This window comes from Euprymna scolopes, chromosome 15 (genome assembly GCF_053919585.1).
Source record: "Euprymna scolopes isolate OS-2025 chromosome 15, ASM5391958v1, whole genome shotgun sequence".
NCBI classification, from domain to species: domain Eukaryota; kingdom Metazoa; phylum Mollusca; class Cephalopoda; order Sepiida; family Sepiolidae; genus Euprymna; species Euprymna scolopes.
This window is the reverse complement of record NC_136496.1, coordinates 111101968-111122534: the sequence shown is the minus strand read 5'-3', so window position 1 is coordinate 111122534 and position 20567 is coordinate 111101968. Positions and strand designations below refer to the sequence as shown.

At 39.2% G+C, this 20567-nt stretch overlaps 1 protein-coding gene across 1 annotated transcript in view; it reads left to right on the top strand.

Moving 5' to 3' along the window:
• The window catches only part of LOC145294067 (exocyst complex component 3-like), a 100295-nt gene that overhangs the window by 50949 nt on the left and 28779 nt on the right, over window positions 1–20567 (top strand). The window contains exons 17-20 of the mRNA XM_080141068.1: window positions 1531–1601; window positions 3579–3763; window positions 7971–8048; window positions 12249–12401. Coding sequence (XP_079997194.1) covers window positions 1531–1601; window positions 3579–3763; window positions 7971–8048; window positions 12249–12401 — 487 coding nt within the window. The remainder of the gene's footprint in view (window positions 1–1530; window positions 1602–3578; window positions 3764–7970; window positions 8049–12248; window positions 12402–20567) is intronic.

Sequence of the window (20567 nt, the reverse complement as noted above, 5' to 3'; positions counted from 1 at the left end):
CACGTGCAGCTATCCTTACAGGGGTGGGGGGTCCATTGTCTTTTGAGATTCAACAGAGGCATCAATTCTCATCTTGGTTGTTGTTTTTACAAAATTTCTGCCAATGTAACCTCTGACCTTTTTCATCTATATCTTTTTGAACTGTGGAATCTTTATATCAAAATCTGAAACCTATACACGTGAACACTTGGCACAACAGATAAAGGCATTGGTTAACAATCAGTTCTAGATAACACAATTCTGGGAGTTAAAAGTTTAATCTTTACTTCAGGAAATAATACAAGAGTCCTTCCAAAAGTAAGGCCTCTTACTTTTTTTAACGCAAAAACTAAAATGTTGAAGAGCTATGAAGACAGGAGTGGTACCATTAAACCAAGCAACCTTTTGTGCTCTAGAATTTATTTTTCTACATAGTCACCACCATTCTTAATTCACTTTTGCCAGTCTCTTTTGATGCCTTGATCATAAAAGTCCATAGCGTGCTATGTCACTCACATCTCTATTGTCACTCTGAAATCAAAGACCCTATCTTGTAACTATGCTGACATCAACTGCATTGGCTTCATAAACATTCAACAGACACCAATGTATGTTAATCGGTTCAAATTTTGCTGCATGGAAGAATTCAATGACACATCTGTGCTTCTGACACACATTCATGACTGGTTGCTTTCTTAGTCTCACACAGTCAATATATGCAATCCATCCATCCAGCGCGGCTGTAGCCAAGATTGAACTCACTACACGAGTTTGTAGTGTAATTCAAATCTTGTTTGTAGTGTAATTCAAATCTTGTTTCTAGCTGAATACGTGATGCTTCACCAGGGCTATCAAGGAAATTTTTTATTGTGACGCCATCACTAGATGGGGTGCCTACCACAGCTTAAGAGAGTTCCATCTACCTTCTATATATGCAATGGAAAGATGAAACTTTGAGGTCATGAATGCATAAGTTCAATCATCATAACAATGCAGTTTGCAATCCTCTCTGATTCATTTTGGTAAAATAAAAAATAGGAGGCATTACTTTTGGAACGTCTCTTGTAGCTAATAATAACACGATAATTGATTTACACTTCTAGCAAATCATGTCTAACAGAACAAAAGCAATCTACCCTTATGTATTTATAAAGGTTTTAGTTTGAAAGTCTATATGGGCTCCAAATTCTTGAATACTATAAAAGATGTCCTTTTAAATGCTATAACAAATATCCTTAAATACTATACAAAATGACCTTAGATTCTATGAAAAATGTTCTTAAATAATATAAAAATATTTAAAAACATTAGGAAAAAATGTCTTTACATATTCGATAATGACCTGAAATATTATAAAATGTTATTAAATATTATGAAAATTATTCTTAAATACTATAAAAAAAGTCCTTAAATATTTAAAAATATCTTTAAATATTATAAATAATGTCTTTAAAGACTATAAAAATATCTTTAAATACTATAAACATGTCTTTAAATTTTATAAAAAATGTTCTTTTCTATTTTTAATGTAGTTTTCTTTTTCTTCTGCAGTTGAAATTAAAGTCTACAAGGAGAGACATCTTAGCAACCGCAGTGAATCCATTTATTTTCCTCAATACATGGTAAAAACTTTCTTATTTTTCTTGAATTTATTTAAATATTATTTCTGTATGATTTTAAATGAGAACATTTCTATTTTTTTTTTTAACAATTAAAGTAGCTGAAATACCCTGAGTATCAAATTTGTAGAATTGAAATATTCACAAAATATTAACTTTCATAACTTTTATTTTTTAATAGCACTTAAACTTTTCTTCTTTCCTAAACCTGTACTTAATTTTTAAGTTTTTTGTTTTTTAAATGCTTATTTTCCCCAAGCAAAGCATATTGCCACTTAGACCATGTCTACAGGAACACTATATAGGAAGTTAGGCAGCAAGATGTCTGTTCACATTACATTTAAATTTCTGCATGTCAGCACAGTTAGAGACGATGGAGATTGGGAGGGAATTTCAAAGTCTAGTAGTTTATGGGAAGAAATTATTAGAGTATAGAGGCTTCCAGCATCTAGGTGTAACATAGCGCAGATGCACGTATGCAAATGCATGCAAAATGACATCACTGGATCAACTGAATGGCTACTTGTATTCACAGCAGATGAAACCATATTTCATGGTATGCTTCTGAGACAGTTATGCTTTCCCATTAAATATATGTGGTCATCTGCATAGCAAAGCTTTTATAAGAACTACATCCTTAGATTGTTGATGAGTGCAACCAGAACTACTGCTACCCAAGGAATAGTAATATTTATGGTACAAAATAAATAAATTTTCTTTCACCTAAAATAAAAGTCTGTGTCAAAGTTTTCTTTTCTTTGTAAATCTTTACATACAACGTTTGGTTCATTTTTAAAAGTAATAACTAGGGCTGTGACAACAGCATATTCTTTTCATTGTTTTGACTCTCAAGTATATATCCGACACAGTTAGACACAATTAATCAACCAAGAACTACATCACTCTACATAAAAACATATAAGATATCAATGGAGCACCATAAACTTCTAAAAGCCACCCAACACCTGCCATTAAACCGAATAAAATGATGATAGATGAGAATCCTAACAAAGTAATAACGTTAGACATCTGATGTTATCAATGTTGTTTTTTTTGTTAGTGTATTGACAAATTGATTGGACAGAAGCAAATATTGATTTGTTAGATTCAAGGTTATCTCTATCAAACTTTAAGAATCTGACAAACTTAATTTTTATATTTTAAAAGAATATACAGACGAAGAGAGGAGAGAGAGATAATGTCATAAGTAATGTCTAAGATCTAATACAAGTAGCTTCCGAAAGTGTTAGTTTTCTGAAATACTCCAATGTTAACTATTCTGCATTCGAATCAATTTATGCACTTTTGAATTTCAATCATTAGCGAATAATAGACCAAATGTTAAGTGGCATTTAGGTACTTGTTTACATTGATCTTTTAAACTAACACATTTCAGGTGAAAACATTATGTACTTACATGTCCTGGCGAAATTAGTATAAATTATAAAAAATGATTGTGTAGAATTAAAAATAGAATTCATCAAATTATTGAGTTTTATCATATGTTTTAATGGGAAAGAGTTGTATAACCAATTCAGTATGAAAAACAAGGGAGATAACCTTTGACTTTAATTGATAAATTAAGTGTCCGCTATTTTTGAATCAATGCTTTTCAGAACGTAATTGTGGCTGATATTTTGTTTAAAAAATACATGTAGCATATCTTCTACTGAATCATTTTTGTGATTTTGTGAATTTATACTAATATTGCCATGACATGTAATGTTTTCACATGAAATGCATTGGTTTAAAAGATGACCAATCTAAACAAGCACCAGAATTTGTAAGTGCTGGTTGGTCCAAATTGTTTTGCTTATTTTTCTTGAAAATTTTCTTTGATAATCTGCAAACGATGCTTAATAGTCATAGATTGAAATGTTTGTGAAATACTCAGTAGTGAAGATTTTCAAAAGTGAGCATTTAACCATCGAACGTTCACCAAAATAATTTATATTTTTGTCACACGTTTCAAACTTTCAGATTGGTCATGTGAACAACTGCTTAGCATTTGCCAATTATGTCAAACGCCTCCGTACACAATTCCTGGAGTTGGAATGCCAACAACAAGTCAAAGAGGATGATGATGAAGATGAAGATGCCATGATGATTCGCAAGGATCAATTCTTTCAACTTGCTGACAAGTTTATCGACGTTGGAGATTTTGGGTATGTATTCTTGATTTCAATTAAGACAATTCAAATCAAGAAGCAAGGGAGAATTGGAACTTTTCCCAGTGGGAAAATTTGTGCCTGTTTTCTGATGCCAAAGATAATTTTTCTAATTGTTTTTTTTTTGTTGTTGTTTAAAACTTAATTTTCCATTAATTGGACTGATAATAAATAGTTATTGATTTTAAACTATCAGTAAAACTAAAATCTATAGATCATCCTCCACAAGCGTATTTTTACATTTGCAAAGAAGTATATGCACATATTGCATGCATTTTTATGGTAATCCAGAAATTAAACAAAAACCTCTATAGCTAAATATTTAGAGGTTTAAAAAGTATCGAAATCAGGAAAAATATTGGAATTATTAGTTTTTTTATTCCATCAGTGTTTTCTATTTGTTTATGACTTTTTATACTTTCCATTTTTAATTTTTTTATTTTTTACAAGACATAAACTTTTGTATTTTTTGATGAATATTGATAATTTGTTTTAATGGTTCGTGAAGCACACTTTAGTCTTAGATAATGTGCCTCAATAAACATGTCCGAGCTCCAGTCTATGGTCTCCCATTGCCAAACTTTCACAGGAAGTACTCGACTAGCTACAACCACTATCAATGGTTTTCCTCACTCTCTGTCTGTGCCTAGGTCTAAATGCAGATTCCATGAACAAAGCTTCTTCCCAAGAATTGCCTGCCTGTGGAACACTGTTCTACCGGCCTGCTTCCCAGCTGATTACAATATGGTAGCATTAAAGTCCAATGTAAACAAGTTCTTGTTGAACCATCTCTTTAGATAATCCAAATTCTATCCAATCTACACCATTAACGATCACTACACTATCACCTTATATTCATTAACCATTATCCTTCAGTGGCCTTCAGGCTTTGATAAGTGGTGACTCCCTTGTAAAAGCAATAAAACACTGGCCCCCATCACATCACTGAGTAGGTGTTAGGTAGGCATCTGATATATAAGAATTTTGCTTCAACTAAGGAAATGACTTCCAAAGAAAATCTGTCACATTTCGGGTTATGTAGTTTAAGTAATGACCTGGCCAGTGATAAGCTAGTTTAGTTTAGAAATCAATTTCTAAAAGCCATCCAACACCTGCCATTAAACCAAATAAAATGATGATAGATGATTGGACTATTGGTTGTTATTTTCACATCTATTTAGAAATGTTCATATGAACCTATGGTGCAACAGATAAAGGTGTTAACAGTCAGTTCTATGTGACAGTTTTATTTATTATTTTATTTACTACAGGTGATAAATAAATTTAACAAAATAATTAACATTTATACCTGCTCGTGGTTCATTGAACAATAGTAATCTACCCTGATGGATTAAATGAAGGGTTAAGTTTGAAATTTTGTATAAGTTTCCAAGCCTAACATAAAGGTTCCCAAATTCAAAAAGATGTACCCGAGGAAAATTGTGGGTTACATTATCGGAAACCTTGTGAATATAAAAACTAAGACAAAAATAATTGTCCGAATAATCCAAATTGTGTACTTTAAGATCAAACCACAATGAAAAAAAGTGTCTTATTTATTTTATAAATCGACCAATCTTTTTGAATTGTCATAAAAATTTCAAATTTTTGAGTATTTTTCTAAAAAGTGATGGATGTCATTATCTTGTTGCACTTCTTTTTCATTTTGATTCTAAAAATTTATAGTACCCCTATTTTCCTAGAATTACCCACTTTTCGAACTCTGTTTCACTGGTATGCTTCTCTGCTGATTACAATATGGTAGCCTTCAAGTCCAATGTAAACAAGTTCTTGTTGAGCTGTCCCCCTTAAATAATCCAAATTCTACTCAATCTACATTGCCACATTACCATTAACTCTTGTCCTTGAATGACCTTTGGGCCTTGATAAGTGGTGATTCCCCTTGTAAAAAAAAAAAAATAAATTCTGAAGCACAAAAGGTTGCTCGTTTTGGTGATATCACTTCTTTCTTCGTGACTCTTCAACTTTTTGAGTTCAGAAAAATAGGAGGCTTTACTTTTGTACCTGTTCTGTCACATAAAAGTTAATGAGTTAAAGGCTGCTGAGTATTTAGAGGAATTGATGAAACAAAGCAGAAACTGTCTTCACCTTCGATCTATTTCCATAATGAGATAATCACATTATTTAATACCTTGGTAGGGCATAGATGGCTCTGGCATAAAAATCAAAGATGGTGCAAGTATCATAAAACATAAATATCATAAAACATAATTGCAACTGCTCTTTCGATCTTTTCAGATTTATGTAATCATGCCCAAATTCTTTTTTCTTTTCTTTTTAAAGTTGATGAGTTCTTATTTTTCTGATGAGTCAGAGCGGAAAAGATTAAAAAATTGACATAATTATATGATTGTTTCTGTGTTATGAAACAGGTGCTGTAATTAATTGAACATGTTAACGTGCAAAAAGAAATAAACGGTAAGATGAACAAGATCTTGGAATTTGAAATATAGACCTTTTGTCATTTATTTGTTTATGCTCTCTTAACACCGAGCTTCATAAATAAAAAGGATCGTTATGAATAAAGGGTGAAATATAATTGAATAAGCATATTATTTCCATAAACATATTTCCATGAGATGCTTCCTTTCTTCTTTCTGTTTTTGTATCAATTTATGTCTTTTGTTCTTGTACAGAATGCCTATATTTAAAAAAACAAGAACATAAATAAAAATCTGTATAATGTATGTATCCATGATGAAGCGAAAATATATTCCAAAAATCGTGTAAATTAATCAAGTAGATTTATTTTTATAACGAAAATGATTTTTAAGCGATTAATGAGAAATCTTAAGCATTACAATGAAAATCTCACAAATTTGAATTATTGTTGAGTTAAAACTTTGTTTCTTGAGATTGTTTTCAAAATGGCAGGTGAGACGGTTGCTCCTCAGATAATCATAAAATTTAATTTTCTTTATAAAAATAAAACTAGTAGATCAATTTACGTGATTTTTTAAAAATATATTTTCGTTTCATTAGGGGAACGTATATCATACAGATTTGTATTATTTTTTGTTTTTTAATATTGTAGGGATTTTGGATAAGAACCGTTTCTTGTTCCCTATTTAAAAAAAATTTTTTTTCCAGTTTAAGATTTTTTTTTTTTTTAACTTTACTGATTCAGATGTTATTTTATATAAATGCTGGCTGCGAATGATTATTTTTTCTTTCATTTTTCTCACTCTGTCTGTGCCTAGGTCTAAATGAAGATTCTATAAGGAGTATACTATAATGTTAGATGTTAATATGTAGACTCTGCTGCAAGGAAACAAAAGAAAGGAAAAGGAAAGAAATTTAACTCAGCATTTTTTATTTTTTTTAACGAAAGGCATTTATTTTTGGTATTTCCAACAACCCCTTTTTTTTTTTTTTTTTGAAACAGTTCATTTCTTAGATCAACATATCTTTTTAAGATGCTCTTGTCACCAATGTGTCACTCACTGTTATTTTCTGGCCATGATTCGAACACCTGCTTCTCTGGCCAGGTGTTGAGCATGTAGTTCTCTGGACACATCTCGAACACTACTGCTTCTCCGGCTACGTATGTCCTTTTGTCTCTGCTGTGATGTCTCTTCGCACAATCAGCTTGGTCATTTGCATATCTTAGCTGTCATACAACTGCTGCTGCTAACAGCACTAGCGGCTCTGTTACAGTGCACACACATTCTAATAATTGTCTTGCATTTTGTTTTTTAGTGAGCATTTACTATTTCAAATATATACCGAAAATTCTTATGTAAACGGACAACTATTTTATTTGGATTATTTGAACTATTGTTCTCATCTTCAGTGATATTCTCACAATGTTTCAACTGATGTAACTTCTGACCTTCTCTAGGTGTATCTTTTGAACTCAGCAGTCTGCATATATTTTCAAACAGAACCCTTCATTTAATCCTCGGGGCTTGCATGCTCTCATTCCATCAGCAAAACTGGTTAGAAGTCCTAAGCAATTTGCAATTCTATTTAGACTTTTGTCTGTACTGAGGATTGAACCTTCAACCTCCAGAAGACTGTCACTTTTAGTACTTTATTATGTCACATGTTAACACTAGTCCAAATAATGCAAATTATTAATCCTCATCTCAAAAATTCAGAAACAATTATTTTATTCTTCTATAAAGAATCGGTTTTTTGTTTTGTTTTCTGTATGATATTTGTAGTTACGGTTTCATTTCAGATTGGATGTTTTGCTGGAAGTTGTGCTATTAGACTTACGTACCAGTGGCCATTTGGATTTGCTTATTTCCAAGCAATGGTGAGTTCAGCTATTTTCTTATTACATCTAAACATTTACTAATAATCAATGATGAAAACTGGGTGCTTGTTTGGAATAACAACGTAAATGAAAACTCGAAAAATTGATTTTCAAATCAAAACCAGTGGTATCTAAATTTTCATGTCAGTTTCAACTAAAATCAATCTTTTCTACTTAATTGTCTTGTCATGTTGCAATTAGTAACATGCTACTATATCATTACATAAAATATGTATTTTCACGATTTTATAATCCATTGATCCACCAGTATTATTTTTAAAATGTAACTTAAACAAGGGAAGTAACTCGGTTTAAAGTTATTTAATTAAATTGAAGATACTCCCAAGTTGGCTGTTGCAGTAAAATAGACTACAGTTACCTTCCCTGTTTATTATTTTAGGAAAACTTGCAATTTTTCTTCAAAAACTATTTTCATTAATAATTAATTTTCTATTTTATCATTTTTTTTTTTTGTAATTTTTGGATATGTTGTAGTCCAATCACCTTCATGATTGCGCCATGATAAACAATGCAAATACTTGGAGTCGCGCTGTGTGTGTGTGTGTGTGTGTGTGTGTGTGTATTATACATAACATAGAAGTAGAAATCCTGACATCCACTGATCTATCTGGTCGCATTAGTCTCCACTGATTTTCTTCTCAGCTTGATCTACTCTTGACCAATTTTTACTTCAATCTCTCTTGCGGACCTCCATGCAAACAACTGCTCTTGGCTGTATCCAGCTCACACCTGAAGTCGAACTTGTCAAGCATTCAACTGACTGTCATAAAGTATCCAATGCACTACTGTATAAAACAATGTAAAATCCCTTGTCAATCCCTAGCATTATAAAACTCATTGTCAATCCTAAAGTACGCACAAGCTAAATCTAAATATATCTCAGGTTCATTGTTTGATCCCTTTTGTTACCATCCTGGATATGTCAAGTTTCTTTTGTTTACCTTACTGTCTATTGTCTAGTGATAAATCCTATTTCCTATTGTCTTTTGTTATACGATAACCTACTTCCTTTTCTTTTGTTAAATATCTTTTTTTCTTTTATCTCATGCTTCTTAGCACTTGGGGTTGACTATATTATCACAATGTTACTAACTTTGACATGACAATTAAGTAGACAACATTGATTTTAGTAGAAATTGAATTTTTCAATTTCTGTTATTATTCTGAATAAGCCCCTAAAAATACCATTAACATTATTCACATGTAGCGAAAGTTTAGTAGTATAATCTTGGATCTTATGTTTACTTTCGACAGCTATGTAATTCGTTCCCTTATTTTTGTCTTTAGTCCTCACATTCCATGAACAATGTTTGTGACAAACAGGGAAGAATTGCTGTTTTCTAGGTTAGAATCTATTCCATCTAACATTTATCATTGGCAAGTTTTTTTACCTTAAGTAGAATTTTTTTTTTTTAGCTCCTTATATTAGGTGGCTTCATGCCTTGTCTAGAGCGATTTCCATAAAAAGAAATGAAACTTATCACATAAAAATTTTCGGCAATGGGAAAACACACAGAAGAGCAGTCCTCAGTATATGATCCAACTTCTGAAGTCTCGCCACCAACCTCAATTTCTTCAGTCACATTTCCACGTCAGTAAATAGCTTTACCATATTACTGGTTATGCGTAACTTCACCATAGTAACAATCAGTATAGCTTAAAAGAACACACAGAGGTACTTGTGCAGTTTTTGAACCAGACGTCTGCTTGGCTTTGCCCAGAACATGATGTCAACCACCGGATTATGCCAAGCATGACTAATGATCAAATCTTAACAATGGTACAAAACAGAAAAATAGTAAAACTATGGAAATCATAGAAATAGAAAAAAAAAAATGACGACCTGCTGTAATTTTGCTTTATTATATATTTAATGTTTTATGGCAAACATTTTTTATGTAGGGCAGGGTGTTACTATAACCATTTTTTTTTTTTTTTGATAATGTTCGGCAAAAAGAAATTTTTTTTTTTTTTCAAAGCAATCTTCTTTTCTTTTTCTTTTTTTTCAAAGCAATCTTTTTTTTTTTTTTTAGTCTTTGAAGGTTTTTAAAAAGGTTCAAAAATTTAAAAAAAAAAATTTTTATTTTCAAATATTTCTTTTTTTTTTCTTTTCAAAATTTTTTTTTCTTTTTGTCAAGAAAATTTTAAGAAAAGGTTTGCGCATTTAAGAAAAGGTTTGACATATGTCACTTACGGAGCCTTTCTTTGCAATCATGCATCTTACGCCACATGTAATGCAATTCTTTTTAAGATCTGAGTCATTTTTTCATTTTGACAAAAAAAAAAAAAAACTACTTCACGTATCTGAACTTGTTTGTCTAACATTGATAAATTCATAGTGCTGTTAGTCTCCATGCTTTCTATATAACATTTATAACTATATACATACATATATATATATATATATATATATATAGTATGTGTCAGAAGGCAATGAAAAAAATCCAATAAAGTGCTCGATCGTGGATGTGAGAGCTGAAGATACAATATTTATTACAACACTATATATACATATTTCAAGGTCGTACCAGTGGTTTCATTGCGCTGAATCAACCATAAGAGGTTGGAAAGAGTCAGCGCAAGTTCATCACCGACATTGAAAAACTGAAACAATGCAAACTAAACAAACAGGAAAAAAAAAACAAAAAACCGTTAAACCTCCTGTGGTTGATTCAGCGCAATGAAACCACTGGTACAACCTTGAAATATGTATATATATATATATATATATATATATATACACAATTTTTCAACCATCACATGTTCTGCACATTATGCTGACAACACTACATCTATGGCAAGACGTCAACGGCCATAAATGACCAAGTTCTCTCTGATTCTCTCTCCTCTGATCTTGAGCACATTGTAGAATGGGGAAAGTGGTAGCTGGTTACTTTTAATGCATCTAAAACTAAGCTTCTATCTTTACATCATCAATGCTCCGATCCCCATCTGGCATCAATTGAAATGAATGGCTCTCGTCTTGGGGAAGCTGCATGTTTTGAAATGGAACACATAAATCTGTTGCCAAGGTTGCTGTAAAAATGGTGGAATCTTTCTACCGCTCTAATAGATATCTCACTGCTGATACAATTCTCTACCTATATAAAAGATATCTCACTGCTGATACAATTCTCTACCTATATAAAAGATATCTCACTGCTGATACAATTCTCTACCTATATAAAAGATATCTCACTGCTGATACAATTCTCTACCTATATAAAAGATATCTCACTGCTGATACAATTCTCTACCTATATAAAAGATATCTCACTGCTGATAAAATTCTCTACCTATATAAAAGATATCTCACTGCTGATACAATTCTCTACCTATATAAAAGATATCTCACTGCTGATACAATTCTCTACCTATATAAAAGCCAGGGACATCCAAGGATAGACTACTGTTGCCACATCTGGGAAGAAGCTGCTAGAAATACCTTATTCTGCCTTGACAAAGTTCAAAATAGACTTCGTGGCCTAGTGGGAGATGCCATTTTCTATTCCCTGCAACCTCTTTCCCACAGAAGAGATGTCACTTCTTTATCATTTTTTTATGGCAAGCGCTCATCTGAGCTCCAATCTATTGTCCCGCCTCGCCAAACTTTCACAAAAAGCATTCTTCTAGTTGAAACCACTATCAATAATTTCCGCCACTCTTTATCTGTGCCTAAACCTAAATGTAGATTCCATGAACAAAGATTCTTTCTTAGAACTGCACTCCTGTGGAACTCTCTTCCGTTTGCCTGCTTTCCAGCTGACTACAATTTGGTAGTCTTCAAGTCCAATGTAAACAAATTCTTGATGAACTGTCCCCCTTAAATAATCCAATGTACCAAATTTTCACTACTAACGATTACTACGATATTATCCCATTGACTACTGTGCACTCATTAACCCCTATCCTCAAGTGGCCTCCAGACCTTGATAAGTGGTGACTCCTATCTAAAAAACAAACAAAAAAAACAATAACACAACATACAAAATGGCAACCACCTATATGCAAAATGCAGAAATAAAAAATAAAAACTTGTGGTTCCTGTAAAAATATGAAATATTCTAATTCATAATAAATGTAAAATTTCTGAATTGTTATTTACCTAAACTCGTATTGCAATTTCTGTGAAGAATTGTTGTTCTAGCCATCATTATTTAAAAGATGATTTATTTTCAGGATGACTGGAGATGAAGCTGTCAATACAATATGTGCCACCCTAAAAGATTACAATAATGATTTCCAGCACCTTCGACCTAAAGCCTACGATAAAATTATTGTGAAGGCTGAGCAAAAAGTCCTGCAGCAATACTTAAAAGCAATCTTACAACGGTAAACACATTTTATTTTTTAATGCGTCCTTGCTCTCTTTTAGAAGATTAGTCTGTCCGTCTGTTATACTTAAGTTTGAAATAGTGTTACATGTATGCCGGTAGGTAGAGATTATGTCAGCTAGCATGAATTTTGAGTGTTTTATGAAGTCCATATCAGAACGACCTGGTGGTGAATGGAAATAGACCCAGTGTGTGAGACAATAAGTGTCAAGGGTCAGCTGCCTAGACAGAACATGCTGGAAGCAAGTGTTAAATTGTTAGATGGAAATTGCATTACATATTTGACTCAGAGTTTTGCACATTTCGCATTGGCAAAGTCAAGAGACCAGATGTGCTCCTACAATGTAGGAATCTAAGTGAATCTCCTCTGTTTGTTCATTGACCAATTTTTAATTAAGTAAGCAGAAATTAATTTTAGTCCATCTTTTATAAGAAATTAATTTTGGTCTCTTCCCTTGCGAATGAACATCTCTCCCTAATAAAACCTTTAAAACCACCAACAAGTCTTATGTTCCTATGCATACATTTTATTCATCTTGAGTTAAATGGTTGATCACAACCACTAGAAGATACAAGTAATGGCCATATTGAAAAAGTGACAATCAAGAATGAAGACCAAGCCACACACATATGTAAAACAAAGATATTTTTATTACTTGATTGTGTTTTTGGATCATTCACCATGCACAAGTACGCATTTGTTTAAAACGCATGTGCTTCCCATGTGCGATGTTTGTTTGTTTTAATGATTATGAAATGTTTTTAGATGCGTCCACAAATCTCCAGAAGAAGTTTCGTTCATCTGTCAGTTAGTCTCAAATCATTTTCAAATGGTCACTGACTGTTGCAATATTTTTGGCATAATTACTGTGGATTCTTCAAACTGTTCTCATCTTGTGTGCTATTTTTATAATGTTTCAATTGATATAACCTTTGACCTTCTTCAGGTGTTTGGCCTTTTGGTCAAGATCAAAGTGTAGTATCTGTTCTCTGATACATACACAGCGATAGGCAGTCGTGTTCTGGCGACACATTCTCGTGCCCGGAGAGCTTGTTGGGTAGCGTTCTGTCCGCACCCCCACTTTGTCTGTCTTTCTCTGCTCTCCCCCCTCCCCCACGGGGGGGGATCCGAGCTGATAATTTACGACCTTCCCGCGAGGGAGGGTCGGAAACACTTTCTCTCTTCCCTCCACTAACCTCCCACTCCCTCTCTCAGTTCTATCTCCCCTCTTGCCGCCTTTGGCGCCACTTCTTTTTGGCGCCAAAGTCGGCTCCCAATTTGGACGCCGACTCCACGTCACTCATTTTGGTGAATTATACAGAAGAGAGAGAGCTTTTTTCAAAAATGGACACCCCCAGCCCGGGGACCACCAATACAGATACCCCCAGCCAGGAGGCTACCACAAGAAAAACTGCTCCCCAAGAGGACGGCTCCCCAACAGGGGAAGCAAAAAGCAACGGGGCATACCGCCCGGACACGAAACCGAAGGACGCCCCCCAGAAGGGAGAAAACTCACCAGCAGCTCCCCAAGAGGGCGACTCCCCACAAAGGGGAGAAAAAACAATGTTGGACAGGGCATCCCGCTCTGACAACAAAAATCAAGAGGCAGTAGCCCCAAAGGACGATAAGAGAGACAGTGCTCCCCAGGAGGGCTACTGCCCCAAAAGGGGAGCAAATCAAGAAAACGAGGGGGCATACAGCCTAAACCTCCCCAAAACAAAAGGGGCAAAAGCTCCCAAGGACAATGCTCCCCAGGAGGCCGACTCCCCAAAAAGGGAAGTATTTCCTGGAAGAAGTATAGAGCAGGGAGAGTCGGTCCCAAAGGAAAGCGGAAAGGGAAATGCCCCTCAAAATAGCAACCCTTCCGCCAAGGAACAGCAAAAACAGTCCAACCTCACCAAAGATCCAACACCAACAAGAGGGTTGGCATGGGGGAAGACTGTAGAGAAGCAACTGTCCCCTCAAGAGTATAAAGACTTGTACTTGACCAAGTACAGACAATACATAGAGGGGGCAGAAATTAAACCAGTGCCAGGCGCTTGGGAGGCAATCGAAGACAGAGTGCTCTCCCTCATCATCTCGGATATGCCGGAAAACCGCCTCCTAGGGATGAAAAAGGAAGACATGGCAGGGCTCCTACATAAGCTAAATATCCCGGTATTATACCTGTACCAGAGGAGCTACGCCATGTGGGACATCCTCCTACCCACCAAGGAAGATGCAGAGAGACTCTCCCTCCAAGAAATAAAGCATGGGAGAGTCAAACTAACACCTGAATACCAGGGCAAGAGAAGGACTCGGGTGCAGGTATTTAATGTGCCAACCCAAATACCTGCGGAAGTATTAGGATGCCTCTTCAGCCAGTACGGTGAGGTAGAACAGGTGACCCCAATACGGTCAAAAACTGGGACTCACCTGGGCTGCTACACAATAGCAATGAGGCTGAAGAGGAAAGGTTTTCAGGCAATACCACCGCTGCTGACATACAAAGACGCCAGCATAACGGTAGTGGTGGAGGGCCGTCGTCCACACTGTTGGTTCTGCCAAAAGCAGGGCCACATGGCTAGGAGTTGCCCCCAAAGGGTAACCCCTAATCCAATAACCCAAAAGGCGGTCACATCCACTGAGACAACGCCCGCACCAAAACAGGCGGCAACAACCCCTGCAACTGCAGCACCAACCCCAGCTCCAAGGAAAACTCAAACCACCCAGGAGGCCAAGGGGGAAGAATGGAGCACGGTAGTGAGACAAAAGCGGAAACACTTAATCCCTTCTGCCACCGTCCCACCACCAGCCCAAAAATCGAGGCAGGAGCCTCTGCAAATGCAGAAACAACAACAGCCACCGCAGCCAATGCCGCGGAAACAACTGCAGCAGCAACTACTGCAACAGCAAAATCAGCAAGTGCAGCAGAAGCAGCAGCAGCAACGACACCAGCGAGAGCAGCAACAACAAAAACAGCTGCAGCAGCAAATAGAGGAGCAGACACAACCAACGGTCCCCACACCAATCGAGACGGGGATCAAGCGGAGAAAAGACTGCTCCTCTGAGGATGAATCCGCAAGTGAGAGGGAGAGGAACTCAACCTCACCTCTCCCCGGTTCATTCGAAAGAATGAAAAAGAAAAACAAAAGAAGAAAAGAGGAAGAAAAGGTGGCCCCCACTCCCTGTGAACATACACCACCCCTAACAACAAAATCCACTTCCACCCCCAAACCACACACTGCAACAACACCAGACACCGCACCAACACCAGACACCGCACTAACACCAGACACCGCACCAACACGAGACACCACACCAACACCAGACACCGCACCAACACCAACACCAGACACCGCACCAACACCAAACACTGCACCAACACCAACACCAACACCAGGCACCACACAAACACCCGTCCCCACACCAAGGCAAACTGAGCCACTACCCCAAAAAGAAAATGAAAAGAATGAACCGAGGGAGAGGAGAGACTCCTCTGCCTCTTGCAGACCAAAGGTCCTTGCCCCTGAGGAACTATGTTATGTAGACCCTCTATCTGTGGCCACAGACATTTCCCATCGGCAGAGGAAAAACTTAAAACCTCTGCTCGATTACAAACAGATAGAGGGGAAAGATGTAAATATCCCCTCAAATTTCCCGGACGCCCCACTCCTAATAACCTTTGTCAGAACTCCAGAGGCCTGCAAGACCAACTTGTGGACAAGGCTGCAGGCCGCTGAAGGGGCGTTTCCGGGAATTGAACTGGTTAAAAAAAATGACCCTTCTCTTGATGAACTGTCAAAACAATGCAAGGGAAGGGTCCCAGTGTTGGTCCATCCGTCACTCTATAGGGCCCTTAAATTGACCTACCCTTTGGATGTCGGCGGCATTGTGAGAGAAGGTCAGGACATGAAAAACCTGACCACCTTGAGCATTGCACACAACGTCGGTGTCCTTTCCCCGGCTGACTTCGGAGCTGAGTGTAACACACCTTAAGGTAGGTACCATGGCTTTGAATTTGGCTAGTCTGAATGCGAGGGGCTTGAGATCATCGGGCCGGGCGGCTCGCCTCCGGCACGACCTCTTGTCCCTGGGAGTGGATGTCGCTGCGATTCAGGAGACGCATTTCGTTTCCTCTGTGGACTGTCAGGTGCTGGCCCGAGACTTTGAGGTTTTCTCAGCATATGGCAGCCCGCGGGGGAAGGGAGTTTCCGTGCTGGTTAAACGTACCCTGTCGGCGACGGTCGACGTTGTCCATAGAGATGCAGTGGGTAGGCTGGTTGTGGCCGATGTTGCCGTAAAAGATTCTGTGTTTCGGGTGATTGCGGTTCATGCGCCCAGCACCGCTCGTGAGAGGGTCTCATTCTTCAGTCAGCTTGACGCGTTTGTAGATTGTCGGAAGCGGGTAGTGCTAATGGGGGATTGGAATTCCATCTTAGACCCCGACATAGATAAGGTAGGAGGCGGAGCTAGAGGATCGGAGAGGTGCGAGTCCAGCCTGGCTGATCTGATGGCTAGATGCGGTCTGGTCGACAGGTTTCGGGTCGAGCATCCAGGGCGGGAGATGTGGACGTGGACCAATAGTGTTTCCTCCTATCCAAATACTTATTTGGACAGGATGTTAGTTAGGAGAGGCGAAGTAGACTTCTTATCTTGTCCCACGTTCACTTGGCTAGGCCAGACGGACCATAAATTAGTTATGGCCCGGCTGAAGCTAGGAAATAGGCCTAAGTTAGCGGGGTACTGGAAGTTAAACACCTCCCTTCTGGAGATACAAGACTTCCAAGATCAGTTAAGAGAATTGATTAAAAAGGCACTAGTGGGGGCGGTTACCGGGAGTAAGTGGTGGTTAGGTCTCAAAGCCAAGATCAGAAGCTTCTCCGTCAAGTATGCCCAGCGCCTCGCACTAGATAAGGCCAAGACGAAGAAGAAGCTAGAGCAGAAACTAGCCCAGGCTACCGGGGAGGGTGATAGGGTTAGTCAGGAACTAGCTAAGCAGGACCTTCTACGCGAGACTAGCGAGCGTTACGAAGGCCAAGTAGTTAGAGCTAGGCTTAGAAAGATAGGCAACGAAGCAGTCAATTCTGATGCAGACGTGCGCCGTGAGGTTTCTAGGCGTGGCTCGGACAAATATATTGCAAAAATCAAACATCCGAATGGACGCACCCTGGAATCGACTCGGGAGATCTGCGAGGGGTTTCGAGAACATTTCGAGGAGCGTTTTACGCAGCAGCCCGATCTTCCGGTCCTTGAGTTTAGCGACTATTTGGCCGACTCTCCCCGCCTCGAGGCGGCTAGAGCGGCTGGTTGCGAGGGCCGGGTGACGGAGCAGGAGGTCTTTACTGCGCTGAAGCAGGTCAGCTGTGACAGATCGCCAGGACTTGATGGTCTGCCATACGAACTGTACTTGAGGCTGTCGCCCATGTTTCTGCCTCTTCTGACGGATATGTTCAACCATTGGTTTGCTCAGGGATCCATCCCAGGGCAGGTGACCAAGGGAGTGATCACATTGCTGAAGAAAGGTGACGGGCATGGAGGGGAAGAGTTAGATGACTACAGGCCCATAACTCTGCTAAACACAGAGTTGAAGATTTTGGCCAAGGTCCTGTCGAATCGGCTGCAGGTTGTTATCGACGAGTTGGTTGAACCAGAACAGAACTACGCTGTGAAGGGGAGATCGATTCAGAACAACTTGCACCTGATCCGCATGATCCTAGAGGGGGGAATAGATGACGACACAGAAGCCGCGCTGATAAACTTAGATCAGTCCAAAGCTTTCGATAGGGTCGACCATCGTTTCCTGGCATCTGTCTTAGAGGCCGCCGGTTTTAAACCGGACTTTTGCAAGTGGATCTCCATAATGTATCGGCAGCCCATGGCTGTCGTGCAAGTGAACGGAAAGCGCTCGAAACCCTTTGTTATCTCTCGGTCGGTTCGTCAGGGTTGTCCGCTGTCGCCCCTGCTTTATGTCCTGGCTTTGGAGCCTCTTCTCCGCAAGCTGAGACATGGGGAGGCAAATTCGGCCCTGCGCGGAATGGCTCTGCCTGGCGGCTCAGCTGCCAAGGTATCCGCGTTCGCCGATGATGTCACGATCTTCGTGTCGGGCTCCAGAGACATTGAGGTCGTGTCGGAGGCACTCACACAGTACGAAAGAATTACAGGGGCCAAGATAAACCGCAACAAGTCGGTAGGACTGCGGTTGGGCGCATGGAGTGGCAACGCAAACCTCCCTGCGCCCTTCAGCTGGACAGATGGCCCGGTCCGGATCCTCGGCGTGTGGTTCGGACCGGGTCTCCAGCTTGACAAGAATTGGTTGGAGGTACGGTCAAAGGTGGAGGCTGCAGTCAGTTCGTGGCTTCCTAGGAAACTTTCCTTAAAGGGTAGAGCTGAGGCGTGCGCCACTTACGTCTTTCCTCTCATCCTTTACCGACTGGCCGTACTTCCCCTGCCTGCACAACACCTAAAAGCTCTCGTCGAACTCTTGTCCTCGCTCCTTTGGGACAGAGGAAGACACTGGGTGAGCAGACAGGTCTGTATTCAACGTCCGTGTGAGGGAGGCTTGGGAATGCCGGACTTGAAGTGTCATCGAGATGCTGAGAGACTGGCCTTCCTGAGCAACTATATGCAGGAGGACCAACCGTGGCACCCCGTGGTTACTGCCGCCTTCCCCGACCTCGTTCTCGACCCTTCCATCGAGAGCCGTCGCAGGCCGCGGGGAGAATCTGCCTACATGAAAGAGTGCCGAGCCGCGCTAAAACGACTACCAAGGTCCAGTGACCTTGTGACTGCTACCCGTAGGGAACTCCACAGGGATCTAGTGAGGGAGGCCGCTGACGACCCGCTATGCGCGCGTTTGGGGTGGCAGCAGAGTGGGATCCGCTCCGCGTGGAGCTGGGCGCCAGGTTCGAGTCATCTGAACAATTCGGAGTTCTCTCTGACCTGGCGATTGGCCCGAAATGCACTTCCACTCAACAACATACAATGCAGTTCTGGGTTTCTGGAGTCGCCCGATTGTCCCCGTTGTGGGACAACGGCTGTGGAAACTACGGATCACGCTTTCTTTGATTGCCGCGAACTCCGCCAGTACTGGTCGTATGTCAGTGGGGTGACGGCTCGCATCGATCCTGAGCATCCTCGCCCAATTACTGTATCCAATGTTGTGGACAACGTGAGGCCGCCGTGGGACCGGGAAAGACAAATGGTCTACGTTACGATTCTGGCCGTGGCGAGAATGGTGATTTGGACGTCGCGTCTGCAAGGTTGCCGGGGGGTGTTGTCTTTTTCTGATCAAGATCTGATCGCGTTCTTTAAACACCAACTACGGGTGAAGATCAGATGTGATAGAAGAAGGCTGCATCGCGCGGCATTTGACAGAAGATGGATACATGTGGCAAGTCTGTGTGTACGAAGAGGAGCCAAATTCGAATACGTGTTCCCCGCCTAGGTGTGGAACGCGCAGTTCTGTAAAGTTAAATTAAACAAGTAGTCTCTCAGCTAGCTGAGTGTGTGTTCCATCCCTCCCCGATTAGGAAGCCTCCAAGATCCCCATCCCCTCTTACCTGCAATTTTTGTTTTTCACCCCTTCCTCTAAATTTTACCCATCTTGGAGAAAAAGAAATACAAACTAACCTCCATCCCTTACCCACAAAATTTTCTTTTCTCCATTCACCCCCATCTAGAGGGCATCCCCACCTAGAGACTGACCCGCAGAAGCGAGGTTCCTTTTACAAACCTAGTGGAACGGGCAGTCTATCAACTAGACGGGGTTGGGAGGGTCCTACTAATCACCTTTTGTTTTTTCTTCCCCCTCCCTCGACACAAATGAATTATTGTTACCATTTTATTGTTATCTTTTTTGTTTTTACACGTCAATAAAAAATGTTTTAAAAATTGGGAGTTACTAGGACGTCCCCCAAGATGAAAGGGTGAATGCGGTATTATGGTGAAAGAAGATACTAGCTGGGAGAAACTTTTGACTTTGTTTAGTTCTGGAGCGACAAGGATGACCAACGACCCCCAAAATCCCCCCTTTTGAGTTGGCCATGTGCCTAAGTTTTTTGTTCACCGTTAATTTTACTGTATTTTTTTAACATGAATAAAAGATTTAATATCTCAAAGTGTAGTATCTGTTCTCTCAGTTACTAAACTTGACCCACCACCGGGCTTTCGGGCTAGGTTAAG